Raw genomic sequence first — 20,797 nt, 5'->3', positions numbered from 1 at the left:
TTGGTATTGGTTTTATCATTGCATCATGTCATTCTTTGTCCTGTTTAATTTTTTAGTTCTACTTTTTCTGATGTTATAGCCATTCCTGATTCCTTTCTTGTTCTTGTTTTTTGTAGTTGTCAATAATCTCTTTGCCCATCCCTTTATTTTCAATCTTTATCATTTAATTTTAATAGTGTAACTACTACTAGACCTACGTGTTTACAAACATATAGGTGTGTTGTTTTATAACCCAAAATGATAATCTTTCTCTTTTATCAGGTATACAGCTTATGCACATTTAATATAATTACTGATAAACTTGATTGCATTCCTCCTCTTTTACCTCATTTTTTACTCTTTATTTTACTTGGTGGTTGTTTTTGCTTGTGTGTGTTTTCTTAATGTAATTGTCTTGGTCATGTTAGCGTACATTTTCTTTCTCCTTTTATTAACGTGAAAGATCAAGAATGCCTTTCCATTCTACTAGTGGTTACTTTCCTGTCCATAACACTCCCAATTAAAGCCATATTTCTCAGTTATTGTCTAAAAACAAGAACAAAACAATATCCTATGCCCCATCCCCAACGCACTGGATTTGTCCATTTAGCAACTATAACAAGATGAAATCCCTATAGCTTATTTCTCTACATTCTTTTTTGTTGCCTTGTCAGGCAACAGGCCTTTCCTTTTGTCCTCCCCCACCACCATTAGCTGCAGACATTGCTGAGAGAGTTTAGTATTTTTAGTACCAACATGTGGTTAGAGTGTCATTCGAAGAGTGTTACTTCTCTTTCAGTAATTCTCATGGTTAACAGTATAATTTCTCGGTCATGCTATCTCCACCCATTCAGATTAATTATCCCTGCGGCCGAGGGCTGTTTGTTCCCCTCTCTCTCCCTTCCTTTCTCCTCGCTCCCTCTTGGGACCTCTATTTTCATTTAGGTTTGGATTACAGGACCTTCTGAGATGGTATGTAGGTTGTATATTTTTTTGAAACCCATCATAACCAAATCTATCTTTCTTTCTGAAATAGGAGTCTTATCTTGGCTGGTTTCAAGATTCTTATATCCCTATTCTTTTCTCTCAGTCATATCTGAAACTAAATCCCAGTTTTCTAAATCCTGGTTTTGCAAATGAGAATTTGATTTATTTTCCTTTGTAAGCTTTTCATTTCTCATTCTGGAAGCGCATTTCAATTTCAGTTCATCCTTGAAAGTAAAAATTTTTACTGAGATATGTCTGGTTGTATGTGTGTTCTTGTTAATCCTGCCTAGGACTAACTCAGCCCATTCAATCTAGAAGACTCAAGTCTAGTGACCGTAATACTGGAGCAGAAGGATGCACTGGTTCCCCTGCACTGCACAGCATTTATTTTCCATATTAATAGTACCGTTTTATTTCTTTGTATTCAGAAGTCATAAGTTAAAAACCAGTAAAACTAAATATTTAATAGTTTCAATTGTAAAAATTTAAATAGAAATTAAATAGAAATTTATGTTTATAAAGATAAATTTTAAATATATCACTCTAACATAAATTATTAGCAGATTAGTTAAAATAAACTATCAAAATAATCTAAGCAATACTTAAAATGAAAAAGATTAATCTTGAAAAAGAGTAAAGTAGGGACTGACCTAGTGATATAGCAATTAAGTTTGCACATTCCACTTCAGTGGCCTGGGGTTTGCCAGTTCGGATCCCGGGTGTGGACCTACGCACCGCTTGGCAAGCCATGCTGTGGCAGGCGTCCCACATATAAAGTAGAGGAACATGGGCATGCATGTTAGCTCAGGGCCAATCTTCCTCAGAAAAAAGAGGAGGATTGGTGGCAGATATTAGCTCAGGGCTAATCTTCTTCAAAAAAAAAACAGGTAAAGTAACATTATTTTTTCCTTCTCACAAAGGTGTTATCTGAAACCCCTCGTCCTGTGATAGTGTCATTGTTACATAGCAGATATTTTTATGTACAAGTATTTCCAACTGCCAACGGGGCTTTTTCTGACTATATTAGTTGGGGGACTCATGGGACAACATGGTTAGAAGCCAGCTCCGTATTTTCCTCTGACCCCTTTATCTTCAAATCTTCCTATGTTTATTTTGACATTTTTAGGAGCTATTTTAGAACACTTTTTTTTTCATTAGGAACACCTATCTTTTTATTGAGGCTGAATGTAGATTGTGTTTTAAGGAAGCAGTGCGGTTTGTCTTCATCTTCCCTAGTTTCTTCACATACAGTGGTAAATTCCCACACGCACTTATCTGTGTTCATTTTGATGCTGTCATGTTCATATCCCATTTGTAGTAGATCTGCTTGATTGACTGTCGTTTTCTCCCTTTTTGAAGATTACAGAGGTAGAGATGATCATTTTCTAAACAGAACATCTCAGATTTTTAATATATCCTATTGTTTGACTTCTCAAGATATATTTAATGGAGTTTTCTGATTTTTAAAAAAAAGAGAGAAACTGATGTTTCAGTCTTTGAGAATAGCATTGAATACCAAAAATGATACTGTGATCACTACTAAAATTTCCCTTCACATCAGCATGTGTTCTTCTACCATTTGTTTAATTATTAATTCTCCATCCATTTCTTTTTTATTTCTGGGATTTCTCTTATTTTTCACTGTTATATTTCCTGGATCTGTCTTTCAACTCTCTCATCTCTTCCACAATGATTTCTATCTCCTAATTTTTCTATTTTGAGATATTTTATCTGCTTCATCTTCTGCATTACTATTTTAGTTCTCAATAGTAGCCAAGATTACCACTTTCAGTTTGTCTGTTAACTTTTAAAATTTGAGTCTTTCTGTGGTCCGTGACAGTCTTTTTACATACTGTAATTGATCTGCTTAATTTAAGCGTTCTTGTCTGGTGATGGTGGTTATGGTTTGGTTGTGGTTGATGTTGTCAGTACACTTCCCACCAAAGACGCCATCTGTTGGAGGCATTGCATAGTCTTCTGAGACACTGGATCCCCTTGGGTACTTTGCTTTGTATCTCCTAGGCAGTCAGGTAAATGACAAGTTCATGGGGCAGTGGAGGGAAGTGCCACCATCTCTATACTGCTGGGCCCAGGGTTAATAAACCAGTGGATATTTTTTCCTCTGTTGAGAAACAAGTGGGAAGCCACTCCACTCTTAGATTCTCCAGAAACTCCCAGGCAAGCAGAGCCCTCTGCCAGCCTCAAGTACCAGTATCCACCTGGCCCACAGTACAGTCCTGCTGCAGGTCACCTGTTGTTGGCAAGATCAAGCAGATGCTCCCAGGACTGTGCATAAGTGGGCAGGGGCCACATGGGCTGCCCACGGTGGACCCGCTCTCCAGGAACCTTAGTGTCTGGGCCTGCTCACCAGGACTCTCCATTGCTGGTCTCTCGGCCCTCGTCAGGCAGAGAGGAGGAAGAAGTTTCTCTTCTGGAGATCCTGGAAGAACCTGAGCCCACAAGTGTCCCCTGTAGGTTCTGCCTGCTTGCCTAGAGTGGCCACTCTCTTGTTCCAGAGAGGGAGTGGACAGGGAGTTGGGGGGGGAGAGGCAACAGGAATACACATTCAGGCCACTGTCTTCACCAGGGAAGGTTTTGCTCGCGTAGAACCATTTTTACCTCTAGAGATGGCTTAGGGAAGTGGCTCAGGGATCTATGAGAAGTCGTAATATGGATTCCAAGCTTATGGGAGCAAAAGCTTTCTCTCCAATTCATTTCTCAGAGAGGCAAACTTTTCTCAAATTCAAGGGGAGGCGAGATTAGTTTAATAATATGAATAATAATTATAATGAAAAATTGTATATCGAATACATTTAAATTCTGTGTAAAGAAAGCCAGATGTGATTAGGGAAGAATGGCCATCACCTGCGTAGGGGTGGATGAAGAGACATTTAAATAATAAGCAACTTTTATAAAATATTTAGGGTCAATCATAAACTGAATACAGCTTTTTTTGTAATCCATGTAATCTTCATATGTATTGTGGATTCTGTGTCTTTAAAAGATTCTTTCTTGACTTCACAAAACATGCTTATAAATGTTCCCCAAAACATTTTACCTCTCCTCCTCCTCCTCTACTCTCCTTTCCTGAAAATTAGAGATGTTGATACATGTTTACTTTACAAGAAACCAAGCAACATAGTTAATGAAACATTGGAAAATGTCTTATTTTGAATAATAATACAACAAATTTCCTATTTTTCTATTCAAAGGTCAACATGATTGTGTGACTATCATCAACAATTTCTTTCCTCGAGAGAGACTGGATTATTACACTAAACCCCAGGGATTGGATAAAGAGCCGAAACTGCCCCCAAAGTTGGCGGGCCCACTGCACAAAATTATCACCACAACAAATCTTCATCCTGTCAAGGTGGTGTGGTGTTTATTGTATTTGCTTTTTATTCAAATGTTGCTTCGGAGTTTAAACTGCCTTTATTGTATGGGGTCATAATTCTCTTGGGTTGAGTCTTGTAGATGTCAAGCTTGCGATGGGCTTTCTTGTTCGGTTGAGGCAGTGAAGGAGTGCTCTCAGTTGAAACCTGGAAGAGAGTGAGGGACCCACACTAGAGCAGGAGGAAAAAGCAGGACGAAGAGGTGGGTGCAGCTGAAGCCCAGCTTGCGCCTCATCTCACGGGGAGCTCTAGACCATGAATGGCTCAGGGAGACAAGGAAGCCAGGCTTTTATATGCATCAGTCTGTTGTTGGCTGAGGCCTGTCCTCAGAGGGAAAGGACAGCCTCCCAGATAGTGCCAAGTGAGGTGACTCCCTTTGGTTGAAGGTCGTTCCCTAAAGAAGGAGGCAGCTCTGAGCCCATAGCAGCCAGCACTCCCATAGCTGGGACCTGGTGCACAGGCCTGCTGAAGAGGGTCTGGGTGGGGCACCAACAGCATCTACTCCAATAATTATCCTTCCAGGAAATGTTCTCAAGTGTAATCATGAACACATTGGTTAATGCAAGTAGCCATTTGATGCCTTTAAGTAATATATTCTTCCAGTACTTAGTCAGATCACACAGATTTTTAAACTTTGTAGATCAACCCACAAGTTCAAATGGCTTAACTGAGAAGCTTCAAGAGCCATTCTGAACTATTTTCACTGCTATTTTCTTCATATTTTGTATACAGCCTTTTTGTTTGTTTATAAAATGATTGTTGCTGGGTTTTTTTTTTAATCAATCCAAATGAGTATAATTTCTTCAATGGGTCATTACAGAAAACTCCATGTTTGCTACAGTGATGCTGTTGTTTTCCAAATTTCAATATCTTTCGTATGTCTTCATTCATAATGTATAGATTTAATAGTAATTCAGAACTATTCGATGGGCAAGACGGTAAGTTGGGTCAAAAATTGAGGTTTTCACTTAATACGAGGTGTTGTTATAATGTAGTGAAATAGATTTCCTTAGAAATCTATTACAAAAGAAGAATCTACGGCATATACTGAACATCATTAAAATAAGTGGACAGTTCTTAGAAAGTAACTCTTTTGAAGACTAACGCTTATTTGAAGGTAGAGGTTGCAAATTGTACATAATATTATTACTTTACTGACGCATCCCTTTGCATACAGTCTTTGAAGCTCAAGAAACAAACCAACCAACAAAAAAATACCTGCCATGTGGCGCTTCTCCCAAATTAATTTCCTGAGCCATCAGGAGAGATGGCAAACTAGCAGATCCTTTCCCATAAGACAGACAAGTGGAGTCTATTCTGCTTTTATTTTTCAAAACTCAAAATGTTTTACTTAACCTAAAAGAACTGCCAGAGGCAACACTTGTGATGCTAAGTGGGCAAAGAAGAGATTCAACCATGAATCACATGTTTGTATTTCTAGCAGAGATTATATGGGACTTAGAATTTAATCTTTAAAAAATATTTAGCCTCTGCTGTGTTTGTGGTTCTTTCTCTTCCAGCACATGCGGGAAAGAGAACTTTCATAAATAGTAGCTACTCCCTCTCCAGGGCACTCTTTCTCTTGGGGCGGGGCAGGCTGGGTTGGGAGGACAGGATTTTTCCTAGGGATACGGTACTTCTCAGTGTAGAGAAGGTACGCGATTTGACAAGGCCCTGTTGTTCCCCCTTCAGCCTGAGCATTACAGGATATTCTGGTTTAGATTGACTTGAAGAAGTTCTGTGTGTTTTTCTGTTTCACTGTCTTTTATATCTATATTCCCACCCCTTGAGATTACAGTAATCTCAATTATTGCAATAATTGAGCCAGCAGAGTAATTTTTGATGTTTACATGGAACCTAGTCTCTCAGAGTTAAATATCCTAAGAATTATTGTACCTCTAATTACCTTTAAAAGCATATGTTTTGAGTAAATGAGATTAAGGGCATATGTATACAGGCGATAAATTGTAAAGGTGTATAAACTGAGATAGTCTACATTCTATCTTTAGAGCACTTGGTCTTATAAGAGAGACTATTCTCTGGCTATAGTACTTTCCCTCAGACCAGACCTTGCTTTTTATAGGTATAAATGAACTGTTCACTTGAAAGCCTTTCTTTTATCCACAGCTCCGGTAAAAGCTGCCCAGTTTCTTTGGTGGTGGCCCATTTTCATTGCTTCACCCTTTTTCAAGCTGGTGTGGGTCTTCATAGAGCGTAGTGTAAAAAAGTAACTAATAGCCACTCTATAAAGTCAAAGACCTCTTAAAATCAGCACAGAAATCCTCCTCAATACACAATTCAGCTGTTTGCTACACTGCACCTAACACAGCTCCATTTGCATCGAGGTTAAGTGGCTGCTATAGCAATAAAGGTGTTTGTTTTCATCAGGGACTTGGGGAATTGTGTTGATGCCCAGAATACGGAGGTTATAAAGGAGAAAAGCAGACTCGCAGGAAAATCACAACAGAGTTGAGGATGGTCTCTAAGTGGTCAAGAGACAGATGTACACACGTGATCCTGTCTTTGATTATTAACATGATTTTTAAGCCCAGAATTGTTGATTTAGTAATTTTTAAAAAATGGGATCTAAAAAATGAAAATAATTCAAAATGCCACTATATAAACATATTCTAAGGTAGTCTGTTTTTGTGAGAGGAGATCTATCTGGCTTTTATGCCTAGAGGACTCTATTTATTCCTGCTCAATAATTACTAATAAGGATTTCCTTTATAGTGTCTTACTTTATAAGGCTGCAGAGATTAGAGGAAGGAAATTAGTTCAAATATTATTCTTTTGTGTCCAGCTATGTAAATGTTTCAGTAAGCTCATGGTAGACCTGTGGTTACGTGTCATTTTTCTTTGTCTATGTTGCTGTATATTATAAAATAAAGTTTAATGTCTTAAATAAAGAAATCATTAATCTAGGTTCTATTTGAAATTTTTTTTAAGAATTCTCACTTGTAAGTTTAAGATCTTATGCTTTGAGTATAAATGCTGTATATAAAAATATTGAACAAACAGGGGCTGGCCCTGTGGCCGAGTGGTTAAGTTCGCACGCTCCGCTGCAGGCGGCCCAGTGTTTCGTTAGTTCGAATCCTGGGCGCGGACATGGCACTGCTCATCAGACCACGCTGAGGCAGCGTCCCACATGCCACAACTAAAGAACCCACAATGAAGAATACACAACTATGTACCGGGGGGCTTTGGGGAGAAAAAGGAAAAAATAAAATCTTTAAAAAAAAAAAAATATTGAACAAACAACTTCAAATGATTGCAGTTGACAGCAGAAATATAAACAGGTAATTAATGAGTCTTTTCTTCTCTGCCATAAGTCAATTTTTGATATATGTTATGGTAGGGTGGGAGTTGTCAGCAAGTTTACCAATAAGGATTTTGATTATACTTACTTCATCAAGTCTAATAATGTATTACTAAGTGCTATATTTTAAGTGAAATACTAGATTATAGCAATATAGTAGCATCAAAAATAAGTAAAAGTCATATTTTATTTCACAAGAACACTTAATCTATGTTAAATTTCCAAGGAGGAAGCTAGGCACGGGTTTTACTTAAGTTAACAAATTATCTTTCTTCATGTCTAAAGAAAAGGATCTAATTTGTGAAACCTGCTGCCTGTTGTCCCCTTAATGACCTGGGATGGATATTTAGCTGTAACACGTAGGTTAGCAAATACTGACTTTCTGCTCTGTCCGTACAACTGTGCCCACATTACACACATGTTTACTGTTATGTCACCATGGATTTTTACAGCTGTCCAGTGCTGACATGCTGCAGGTAATCTACCCTATAACAAAGCCAATAAAGAAAATACTTCTCATTACACTAAATTTGAACTTAATCTGTGCATATATGGGAAGTGTGGCTCTCATGATGCATAAGAGTTGATAACTCTCTGATATTGCTCCTTTTAAGCTATTTTTGCTTTCCTCTTTGACCTGTTCTCATTACTGTAGATGATTAGAAGCATATTGGGGAAATTTCCACAGAGAAATGTAGTTAATCGGAAAGCAATACTCCTTTTATTTTTAGACTTCTTTCTGTAAAAATCTCATTTCCTCATCATTAATAAGAATTAATGAGAATTGTAGTTCTCCTAGCCATGAAATTGTAAAGCTCAGTAATGTTAACTAAAAGTAGTGATTGCTTGGTAATTTGATGCTGTGTATAAAGGATGTGCAGATATGCTGTGTATCTTTTAGTAAGAGTGCTTTTAACAGAGGCGGTAAAACCGTGACTCTGAGTGGCCAGTAACACCCTGGTTGGCTAGATGGTAGAGCACGTGATAACTTTGATATACAGAGTTCAAGAGATTCCTTATGTGTTAGTTTTATAACTTTGATCAATGTCAGTTTGCACTTAACATAGTAAATATAGAACTGTAAGGAAGACTTTAGCTGGAAATCTTTTAAAATCAATCAAAACTGACTGCCTGATTTGTACATAGAAAGATCTCTCATGGAATTTCTAAGCTCAGTGGAATTTCTTTTAGATTGTGATGCTTATAAATGAGAATCCTCTGCTGGCAGAAGAAGCAGCTCTGAATAAATGCTACAAGGTGATGGATTTGATTTGTGAGAAATGTATGAAGCAAAGAGACATGAATGAAGTCTTGGCTATGAAAATGCATTACATCAGCTGTATCTTTCAGAAATGCATTAACTTCTTAAAAGATGGAGAGAATAAACTGGATACTCTGATCAAAAGGTACTGTTTTTACTGTCATGTATAAAATACACTCAAATGGATAATATTGTATTATATGAAGCCTCATTATAGATTTAAAAATTAAGCATTTTGCAGCAGTTCTTATCACATTTAGTCTGCAAGAAACAAGGGACAGTATTATACTCAGATTGAGTGATTCTTCCATTCTATACTCTTCACAACAATGCTTTTGTTATCCCCAGTGACAGGTGAGGAATCTGAGGTTTGGAGTTTAGATAGCATGTGTAAGATCATACAGCTGGAAGATAACCCAAGTCCAAGGATACGTGTGCTGTGTCATGTGCTCTGGATCCGTAATGGCACCCAGTCTATCTCCCTTCCTCTATCTGGGAGAGCTGGGTGTTACCATTGTTCTGTGACCACCAGGGATCAAATTCTCCTATAGTTTTACTGAGAAAAGTGAGCCAAGTCAGAAGGGCGTGACTTGATGAGAGTCTTCACTCTTTGTGCAAATAACTGACATGGTAATAAGTAACTAGCTAATCTGATAACAGTGTTTTATGACGGGGTCACTTTTATAAATACATCACCGGGTCCCTAAGTCTGATAAGGCCTAGACTAGCATGCAGGTGGGACAGCAGTTTGGATTGAGTCTATCGTCATGATTTGAAGAGGCAATGAAAATCTTAAGTAGCAAAGACGAAAGTACTAAAGGTTCATGGGTTCAGCTGGGAGGAAAAGCTTCGTGGTTCAACTCCAATTACTTTTTTGAAAATATCTTTCAGCTTGTTAAAAGGCCGAGCTTCTGATGGCTTTCCGATATATCAAGAAAAGATCATTAGAGAAAGTATCAGAAAATTTCCTTACTGTGAAGCTACCCTCCTCCAGCAGCTGGTGCGAAGCATTGCTCCGGTGGAAATTGTAAGGCTCCTCATAGCTAAGTTAACTCTATCAGTAAGACCTAATTACCATATTTTGTACAAGTAAAGGCAAGTTCTCTTTAGCATTAATTAATTATTTAATAAGGAAATTATTATTATTTTAAAAAATTTTGAAGAACAAACATGGAAATAGGTTTGCCTGTTAACTCTGTTCCTGTTTATCCATTTCCCCTCTCTGGATCCTCTTCTTCCATTTATATAGCTTGTGGTTTCATAAACAGTATTTCCCTATGATGGAATTGTAGATGGTTATAGTGGAAACTTACATGTTAAATAGCTCTGAAACTTGTAAAGGTGGGTACAGATGCACTCTGTAATACAGATACTCACATGTACACTTGTAGCTTCTGAAAAACCAGTCGATGAAAGAGGAGTTGATTGTCAGGTTGATGGTTTCCGGTCAGTGAAGGGGTGAGTCATGGGAAGGCTCATTGTATGTTCTGATAAAGAGTCTCAAAAGTATGTCCCAGCTTCTTATATTCTACCTTGATGCCTCTAATTATAAATTTTCCATACTTAAAAAGAAAAAATCTGTTTATACTTCCCAGCTATGAGAGGTGAATTTTGTTAACTTTATTATCTGTTCTTTAAATTACTTATTGCCCTTTTGTCATGTGTTTATTTAAGAAGTATTTCGTAAGGCACTCCCTGCCTTCCCTATTTTGAATAGGTTTCTGTTCACCTCATCTATACCAGTCATCCTTTTATACCCTTCAATGAAATCCTTTATCAGGTTTTGTCTACTAGACAAGACGTCAATCCTGACACTAGTCGCATCCATGGCTCCCTCCCTCCCTCTGGCAATTTCGATTCTTCTCTCCCTCCCCTAGGCTGTTATAGCATTCTCAGTGTGAAAAGTCCAGACTAGAAATGAGTTCCTGGTGCTCCTTTATACATTAAGACTTTACCTGTTCAGACCCGTGAAATGAGAAAGCTCTGAGCAGACAAGATCATCTCATGAAGTTCATGCATCCATTTATGCCTGAGAGCTCTCCACGATTGCACAGAGATTCTTCACCCTCACTTTAGTAGACTTGGCTATTTGGGGTTTAATCTTTTGGAAGATTAAAGTTAGCAGATTATGAGGATGGTTTATCAGTTATGAATGTGTTTTGGCTGCACATATCAAACACCAACCAACCATGAATTAAACATAGATAAGGGTTTGTTTATTCACAGATATTCAGAAGCCCAAAGGTAGGCAGACCAGATCTGGCACAGTGGCTCAAAAGTGGATTGGGGACCCAAACACTTTCCCACTTTTCCGCCCAATATGCGTTAGCTGTATAAATTATCATACTCATGCTTACTACCTCATGTTTGCAAGGCATCTGATGCTCTTCCTCCAAGTTCACATTCCTATCCCAGGCATGCAAGAAAAGGAAAGAGGGTTATAGCTGGAAAACATAAGGTCTCCCACAAACCCTCTGCCTGTGCTACATGGCCGCTCGTAGCTGCACAGGCTTCTGGGGAAATGCATATTTTTGGCTGGTCTAAAAACCGTTGCTCTGAACAAAATTATGCTTCTATTAGTAAACAAGTTGAGAATAATGTAGTTAGAGTTTATGGAGTATAATGATTCATGTTTATCCTAGTGATCTGAGTCATTGAGAAGAGGTTTATTAATAAAGATAGTATTTAATGCAAATGAGAAAAATTTCTCTCTTTAAAAATATTTGTTTTTTAAGAGTTATATATTCTGCTCTCTGGAAAACTTTATTTATCTGGAATGCTTATGGTTGTGAGTGTCCCAGATAGCCACTGTTTCCTGCCTAACGGGTTTCATTATACTGCAAGTTCATAAGCCTATGAAGCTATGCTAACCTTCTCCTGTAACACGGTGGTCCTCACAGCTGGCTGCCATGAGGATCATCTGTGGTTCTTTCTGACGGTGATGACGTCTGGTCCCTCCTGCACAGGTTTTGATTCTCTCTGCCTGGTGTGGAACTCTGGCTTCTGCCTGTCACAAAGTTCAGCAGGAAGCATGAGGCGTGGCTACATTTAAGCAATGCTGTTCCAGCAGTATAACAGACTAAACCGTTAAAGAGATCTTGCTTTATCAATTGGCAGTGTGTATTTTAACTTCTGGAAGGCCAGCAAATGTCTCTGATTTTGTAGGACACACAGAGTAAAGCATCCTGTTTGTTTTCAGGCTGAATATCGTCCATGGGCAGAGTTCTGATGCCTAAACAGACTCTTATTTGACAAAGCAGATGATGAGATTTTGTATAGTAAGAAAGAGTTCTTGTCACTCACCAGTGAGAAGAAAGATTCCATGTGTTGTTCAGCTGTACCATCAGTTTTTTTCTGAAGCGATAGTTCATGTTAAGAGCCATGCTTCTAACAAAACGTCTTCCAGTTTTACTGTCAGTTACATCTATGAGAATGTTACTGTGTTCTGACTCTCACAAAAGTCCCATTTGGGGAGAGATTTTGAACATGTCTCAGTCACTTTGGGGAAAAAATATTTGAATGTGAAAAAGCAATTGTCGTAAAGTCGGTTGAATTTATCCTACCCTGTTGATTTGTGGACCAGACTGTTGTCTGATCCAGTACTCTACTTTTGAGGGAAAAGAATTCTATAGATTACTAAGTGCTCAGTGTAACATTAAGTACCACTAATTCTTAAACTTTTAAGTACCAGCAATTCTTAAACTTTTAGTATGTCTCAGAATTACCTGTAATAATGCAGGTACATGGGCCACATGCTTAGAGATCCTAATTTAGAAGGTATGGAATGGCAGGAATGATCTGAATTTTTAACAAGTTCTCTGATGCACACCATTATTGGAGCACAGCCTCCACAGACCATCATTCCTGTTGAAATTATTAACTTAAATAACTAGTATCTAAGGTTTCATTTCATCTATTTTTTTCTCACCATTATACTATCTTCATTCCAAAAGAGAATTCTTAGCACTTTAACGTGAAAGGAGACCCAGTCATTATTATTTGTTTTCAGGAGGATCATGACAGTTTCAAAATGAATACGACTTTTAAAATACTTCTTGAACCTTTTGATTATTTTTTTGACTATCTTGTTCTGTACAGAACAGTATAAAACAATGTTCCAAGGTGATATTTGTAAAGCTCTGTTATATACAATTGGTAAGGTAATACTAAAACAAATATTCTTAGGAAGAAAAAGCAAATAATCAAATGAAAATTAGAATTGTGAAAATTGGCAAAATTTTAGTTGGGAATAAATAAGTAAGTTTGAAAAATTCAAACAACTACTATTGGGAGTAGGTGAGATAGCTAGAAACCTATGATTATTTTTGCTTGCTCTAAATAGGTCTTAATCGCATCATCCCAGACAGATAAATATTTACCCTTATAATTTTCCATGTAAAAAAAATTTCACAAATCCTCTTTAGCAACACATTCTCTTTTTCAGTAGCCCTATGATAAAGTTTCCACACTTTCTGTTTTTCTTAATACTCTGATGCAATCACACATATGTCTATTTAATTAAAGAGTTTGGAACATTTCAATGATAAAGGTGATAATTTTTAACTATTAGAACTGCAAACCCACATTAAGTAGTTTTAAGTATATAAAGTCTTTAAAACACTTAAGTTGCACCAAAATTTTAAGAATTAAGGTAAACATTTGTAATGTGCCCTATGAATTGTCCCACAGAATATGTATATTGTTTTGATGTCAATTCTCAGAAGAAAATTCCACCCTGAGTTCATTGTCCTACATCTGAAATCTTTGTGAGCTTATTGAATAATTCTGATTGAAAAATACTTTTATTCTAGAATAGGGCATTTTTTCTCTTGAAATATTTGGATTCATGACTTACCTCCCATATACTTTGTGTAGAAAAAGGTGTACTCCAATGGATATTTGTCATTTTGTCATAGATGAAGTCTGTGTAATATCTAGCCTTAATGACTTTGCCACTTGTGTGCCTGCTTCTAGACAACATTGTTCTTGGAATGTCATCTCTGTAGTCTTTTCATGGTGACTTCAGAGTGTTTTTTCTCCTCTTTATACCCACTCTAGGGTTCCGATCCCACTGCATTCTCTGTACTTACCCAAGCCATCACTGGTCAGGTGGGTTTTGTGGATGTTGAATTTTGCACTACCTGTGGAGAAAAGGGAGCAAGTAAAAGATGCTCAGTATGCAAAATGGTAAGAAAGAAGTTCTTTTAAGTTCATTGACATCTGATTTAGATTTCATCCAAGTTGATGATTGAGTTTTAATATTCTGTAAATATGATGGTTGACATTAGTTTTCTAATACATTAGCTATAAAGTATTGTATCTAATACTTAAAAGTAATTTTGGAAGAGAACTATGAGATAAATATAGTTCTGTGCCATGTCTTCTGCCAAACTCCAGGCTGCCCCAGCTGCTATGCTGACCACCCCAAAGAAAGAAAATGAATGTGAGAAAATAAGAGAAAGATTATCCATAGGGGACTGAGGCTGGTACACATATGAGAACCTAGAATAAGACAATTTATAAACATGCAATCTTAAATCTTCTGCCGTTGACTTTAACTATAATCTCTTCACCTACTCTTCCTTGTAAAATTACAACTCCCTTCTGTTACCAATCTTTAAGCGCTCTGGACTGTGATACCTACTTCTGCCAGAATTATCTTGGTAAAGGGCATATCTACTTGTGTTCTTCTCACATTCAGATATTACATACATGTATACATCTGTTCATTCACTTTACCCTATAGATAATGTTAATTTCCTTTTTTTAAAGATTGGCTCCTGAGCTAAAAACTGTTGCCAATCTTTTTTTTTTTGATTCTTCTCCCAAAAGCCCCCCAGTACATTCTTGTATATTCTAGTTGTGAGTGCCTCTGGTTGTGCTATGTGGGATGCCACCCCAGCATGACTTGATGAGCTGTGCCATGTCTGCGCCCAGGATCTGAACGGGTGAAACCCTGGGCCACCGAAGCAGAGTGCACAAACTGAACTATTCGGCCACAGGGCCAGCCCCTAATTTCCTATTATTTTTGAGGTTGAAGTTCTTCAGCATATTCTCCCATTCTGCTGTAACCCATCACATTCTGTTGTAACCTAGTTCTCCAGCTTCATTTCCTTTACTTACTTGCTTCTCTGAGCATCAGTTTCCTTATGTGTGAAATGGGGCTAGAAGTGTGAGAATTAAATGAGACCATCTGTATTAAGTCTTGCTGATATAAAAACACCCCAAAATTCAGGACTTAAAACAGCAGTCACTTACTATTTGTCCCATGTTTGTGGTTGACTGAGGTACTTCTGTTCCAAGTGTCTCTCATCTTCCTTGGACCAGCAGGCCAGGCTGAGCGTGTGCTCATGGTGATGGCAGAGGTAAAAGTGGGCAAGTAGAAACACGTGAGGTCTCTTGAGGTCTAGCCTTGAAATTGCCATGCTGTCTCATTCCTTTGGCCAGAATAAGTCACATGGCCAAATTTAAAGTCAATTTTCCTCCCCTTCAGTGAAAAGAACTTTGAAATCACATGGGAAAGCATGTGGTTGCAGGAAAGAGTGAAGAACTGGGACAAATAGTCCAATACCGTCTATGTATAAGGGCCTAGCACAGTGCTTGGCATATAATTTTGCAAAAATATATGCTACATTTACACAAACTTCTTGCTGTCCTTGAACATATCCTTCACTGCCCTATTCCTACATTTTTATACAGGGTATTCCCTCCGCCTGGAATGCTTCTTTTCCAGCTCTCTGTCTACTGATTCCCTCCTGATAGAATGAGTCACTGCTTCCTCTGTGCTCCCATTGCTGTTATTTCTATACTGGGATATGAATCATGTTGTTAGGTGTCTGCCTTCCTCTGTGCTGCCCCGTCCTGCTCTTTTTCGACCCTGGCTTCCTCTAGGATAACAATTGTATCTTCTTTGTCATTGTACTTTACCAATTGTGGCACTTAGTAGGTTCTTAAATAAATCATTCATTAGAGTCTTTGGTAGACCGTTTGTTATATATCCATTATTGTTATAAAGTGTAAGCTAAAATTACAAATATAAATCAGTACACATCCACACATATGGTTTTAAAATATAGAAAACTTAATATTTTTACTGCATAGTTCTTGGTTTAATGTCATAATTGGAATATCATGCAGTCACAGCTCTTAAAATGAAAATCAACCTACTATCGCTTTCAGGTGATATATTGTGATCAAACCTGCCAGAAAACACACTGGTTTGCACATAAGAAAATCTGTAAGAATCTCAAGGACATTTATGAGAAGCAACAATTGGAAGCTGCCAAAGAAAAGAGTGAAGAGGAGAACAGTACGTATACAAAGACCGAGCTCGCACTGATGCTCCGCGGGGAGAGGAATGATAGATGATATTCACCCAGGCCACACAGGACCTGAGTCTTCTCTGGGGACCAAGGACGCTTGGGGATGACCAACATAAGGATCACACTTAAACTCAACCGTGTCCCTATTTTGAATCCTTGAGATAACGTGTAGAATATAGTCAGCCTCGATCTCACTAGAAAACGAAAGACATCAAATTCTGTAGTTTATGTAGTTTATTCCACATTCTGCATTCCGATGCACAAGAGTGCCCTGGAACAATGGGACTCTTGATGAATATTTATTTACATTCTGCTCACAAAGGATTTTAAAGTCTTTGAATAAGAAAATAATGAAATTTCCCCTAATAGCTACCCAAAGATTTTAAGTTTTGGAAACCTTTGAATTTCTTAATTATAAAACTGCAGGTGAAGTTACAGAATAAATTTATAAATTACAAATTAAATTGCAGATGTAATGCACGGATTAAATTTCTCCAAGTGCCAGGGCAGTGAGTGCTATATTGTTTTTCCTCTCACTCCCTCTTGAAGTACGTGACTCCTTTTCATCAGAAACAGGGAGTTGCTTCAGCAGTGGTTCACGTATAGCAGAGCAGGACCCCACTCCTACGCCCCACCCCGGAGAATACGTCACACATCCTGGGGAGTGCCTGTAGGTTGAAACAGTTGTCCAGGGGACTCTGATACTAAGCGCTTCCACCTCCACCCCTCAAGGGACTGTTTCCTACCTGGTGGAGAAACGCTGTTAGTGGGATTCAATGATTTGTACAAAATTTAATCCGTACAAAATTAAATTGTATAAATAAATTGTCCAAATAGTCAGGCTTTCTCCTGTTTTCTGGACCAAATTTCTGTATCCTGTGTGTGGAGAGCAGTGAATAACAGCTGGTTGTGTATTAAACAAGCCGTGGGAGAGAATAGGACTGTTGGCAGAAGGGGAACTCCTGGTCATTAGCATCAGCACGTGCCACACACTGTTCTAAATGTTACAAACCCTTTATTCTTCACAAATGTAGCATAGGCTTTATTATCCGCCCCTTTATAGATAAGGACATCAAGCTAATTCATGGCAAACTATTCAAATGCAGATTTTTGTCAGATCCCAGACAATAATCCTGATTTCAAGGCCTGGCTTTGCAGCCAGAGGCCTGAGTTCAAATGCCAGTTCTGCTGCTTTACTAGCTTGGAACTCTGAGCAAGTTACCAACCCCCTGTCTTGTTAGTTTCCCCATCTGTAAAAGAATGATAATCGAAAGAATAATCTACCTCATGTGGTTGCCACGAGGAGTAAATAATACGCATAAAGCACTTAGAAGAGTATCTGGCACATGCTAGGAACAAAATGACTGTTTTGTTTTCTTTTTATCAGATGGCAAACTCGATGTCAATTCTAATTGTGTTAATGAAGAGCAGCCAGAGGCGGAAACAGGAATCTGCCAAGAGGATTGCGGTCCTAAAGATTCTACGGAAGGGGATAAGGAATCTCTTCAGAGTGATGCTGGCTTGGAATGCTTACAGGATGCTCCTGCAGGTCCACAGGCATCTGAGGAGTAAAAGGCAGAGCAGTGCCAACATGATGGTCCTCCCTCTGGCAGGTAGCTGGAAAACTCATGTGACTGTGTCCTCATTGCCTTGTGACACCTGCATGGCACTGTGGCAAGATTTCATAGAAGAGAGGCTTTCCAGCAAAGCTCTGTCCACCATGCCCTCATTTCCTCCTGATTTCTGTTCTAGAGTTGGACAGATATTCCTAGGGAAAAAAGTATTTTTCAAAATATGGGAGAAATATTTCTTTTTCTCTTTTTTTTTAAGGAAGATTGGCCCAGAGCTAACACCTGTTGCCAATCTTCCTCTTTTTTTTCCCCTCCCCAAAGCCCCAGTACATAGTTGTATATTCTAGTTTTAAGTCCTAGATCTTCTATGTGGGATGCCACCACAGCATGGCTTGATGCTGTGATGTGTAGGTCTGTGCCCAGGATCCAAGCCAGCAAACCCTGGGACCCTGAAGTGGATCGCGCCAACTCAACCACTATGCCACCAGGCTGGTCCTAGGAGAAACGTTTCTATTCCCTTTCTGAACTCAGCTTTCCAGCAGTTGTTCTCAGAGGAAAATAAATTCCCTGAAAGAAGAAATACAAGCTGTAGAAAACAAAGGGGCAAGGAGAACAGGTGTAGAAGAGAGGAGAGTTTCAGGAAAGAAAAAGTTTACAGCCACAGAGATGAGTAGTTAAAAGAATCATAAGTTATATGTGAATAAAATGCATATAAATAACATTTACAAAAGTGAAGTTCTAGTTATTAGGATGTAAGGAAATGAAAAGCTCTATGTTAAAGGATCTTTGCCATAGTTCAGCTAATTACAGTTTTCTATAGAAATTATCCTGAGCAGTCTGAGCTTTATGTAGTGCCTGCAGTGATGTTTTATCTACAGTATTGGTACCTTCAGAAATGTCAGATCCCCCAGAAGGAGCTAAAGCATAGCCAGAGTCATCTCAGCATGTGCATTACAAAAGATGTTCCATGAAATTTTTGATTAAATAATGACTAAACATACTGGGTCCACAATTATTGTAAAATTAATTCATGTGCCATATTCCACTTGAAAGGCTGACTTTTATCTTCATGTAACTTTCCTGTGGCTCTTCCTGTCCAGAAACTGATTTATAACTGTCATTTATAGAATGTTCTGGCATCTGTTTTTAGAGTATGTAGTATTTAAACAGAGCAGCAGTCTGATAGTTGAAGATAGTGCTGTGTTTCAAAGTTTGTTGTGTTGATTGTAAAATAAATTGTACCTATTGTATAACCAACTCACATCTTGTTTCACAGTTTATTGCTGTTAGAGTGTGGCAAATATTAGACAACTTAACAAATATTAGGAAACTTAGCAAATATTGGAGAACACAGTAATTATTTTAATATGTACCATTGTGAATCAAAATGTCTAGAATCCTCAGCTGACTTTCCTGTCCACATTCTCTATCTTGCTGGTTCTCCTCTTCCTTACACTCAATTTTCCCAGCACCAACATGTACATCGTCTGCACACCCTACACCACGCTGCTCCAGGAAGGCTGCATGTGAGTAAATTCAATGCTAAGGGTTAGCTGGGTAGGGATTGAGCAGCCAGATTTCATCTGAACTTGTCAATCCTGACAAGCCTTCCTTCCTTCATCAAGGTACCTCGTTTATGCACAGATACACATTTGATCTTTGGGTAGGAAGATAGTCCTCTCGGACCATCCTCTCGCACAAATATGTTTTTTAACCTGAGTTCCTTTCTTTTTAATATTTTTTGTGTTTGTGTTATCATCATTCTGTGTTACCACCATGTCCTGCCTTTGGATACCATAGAGAGTTGTGAAAAAGCAGAAGGAAATAGGAAAATCAAGAGATGTGGCAACGTAGAGGTAATTTTCCCTCTCATTGAAATGAATCAGATATCCAACACAGCTAAAACTGGCTTAAATAGGAACTTTTATGTTGGACAAAGAGGACTTCAGGTGTACGCCATGTCAGTATCAAAATTTTCCACAGGTGTATTTCAGGGAAGAGGTGGTCAGAAAATGGGGTTTAAGAGAAAATTGGGTTGGTTCTGATTATAATCACTTCCTTTGCTGTAAATAACCTAAAATAGATGTTTCTGCTATAATAACATCAAAACAGATGGTCATCCTGGTTATTCTTTTTCTTTACCATGCTAATTTATATTGAATATACTATCAACAAACTTTTCTCAAACAAAAATAGGACCTAAAGGATTAGAATAGTCTTACTATTCCAGTATGTCTTATACCTAGAGCTGATGTAATAGAATATTAAATTAGCCAGTGAGTTTATTAGAGAATTGGATTCTGCTTTTTGACTCAATAGGTAATAATAGTAACTAACACCGAAAGTTACTGTATCCCTGAAGTTATCTTGTTCCATGTTGGCAATAGCCCTGTGAATTAGACTTTATTTTTATCCCCATAACAGAGATAATGAGGTTTAAGTCTAACAAGAACAACTAACTTAATCCAGAAGTGCAGAGCTGGGACCCGACGAGGTCTGCAGTTTTGACTACTATGCTGTACACTCTGAAATGCTACCTTCACTATAGTGTCTCTGCAGACATAAGATAATGGAGCTCTGAAGGCAAGCCACTTTATAGGATGTAATGGATATTCTTGAGGCCCTTAAAAAGATGACTGGTTTTAGTCATCCATCATACATATGATTTACTTGAGTTTTAGTAGGATATTAAACTTAATACAAATTCTTAAAGTAGATAGTCTTTTTTTTTTTTTTCCTTTTTTCTCCCCAAAGCCCCCCGGTACATAGTTGTGTATTTTTAGTTGTGGGTCCTTCTAGTTTTGGCATGCGGGCTGCCGCCTCAGCATGGCTTGATGAGCAGTGTCATGTCCACGCCCAGGATCCGAACCTGCGAGACCCTGGGCCGCCGAAGCAGAGCGCACAAACTTAACCACTCGGCCACAGGGCCGGCCCCAAAGTAGATACTCTTGCAGTGTTTTTTT

At 38.2% G+C, this 20,797-nt stretch overlaps 1 protein-coding gene across 2 annotated transcripts in view; it reads left to right on the top strand.

The window, feature by feature from the left end:
* Positions 1–19,095, top strand: part of ANKMY2 (ankyrin repeat and MYND domain containing 2) — a 39,580-nt gene extending 20,485 nt beyond the window's left edge. For both annotated transcript variants that reach the window (XM_014830546.3, XM_044766483.2), the window contains 6 exons: positions 4,179–4,339; positions 8,872–9,086; positions 9,833–9,968; positions 14,000–14,128; positions 16,121–16,250; positions 17,651–19,095. In XM_014830546.3, the coding sequence (XP_014686032.3) occupies positions 4,179–4,339; positions 8,872–9,086; positions 9,833–9,968; positions 14,000–14,128; positions 16,121–16,250; positions 17,651–17,835 (956 nt within the window). In that variant the 3' untranslated portion in view covers positions 17,836–19,095. The remainder of the gene's footprint in view (positions 1–4,178; positions 4,340–8,871; positions 9,087–9,832; positions 9,969–13,999; positions 14,129–16,120; positions 16,251–17,650) is intronic.
* The last annotated feature ends 1,702 nt before the right edge of the window (positions 19,096–20,797 follow it).

This window comes from Equus asinus, chromosome 1 (assembly GCF_041296235.1).
Source record: "Equus asinus isolate D_3611 breed Donkey chromosome 1, EquAss-T2T_v2, whole genome shotgun sequence".
Lineage (NCBI taxonomy): Eukaryota > Metazoa > Chordata > Mammalia > Perissodactyla > Equidae > Equus > Equus asinus.
Note: the sequence above shows the minus strand (reverse complement) of the source record. Positions and strands in the feature narration are given on the sequence as shown.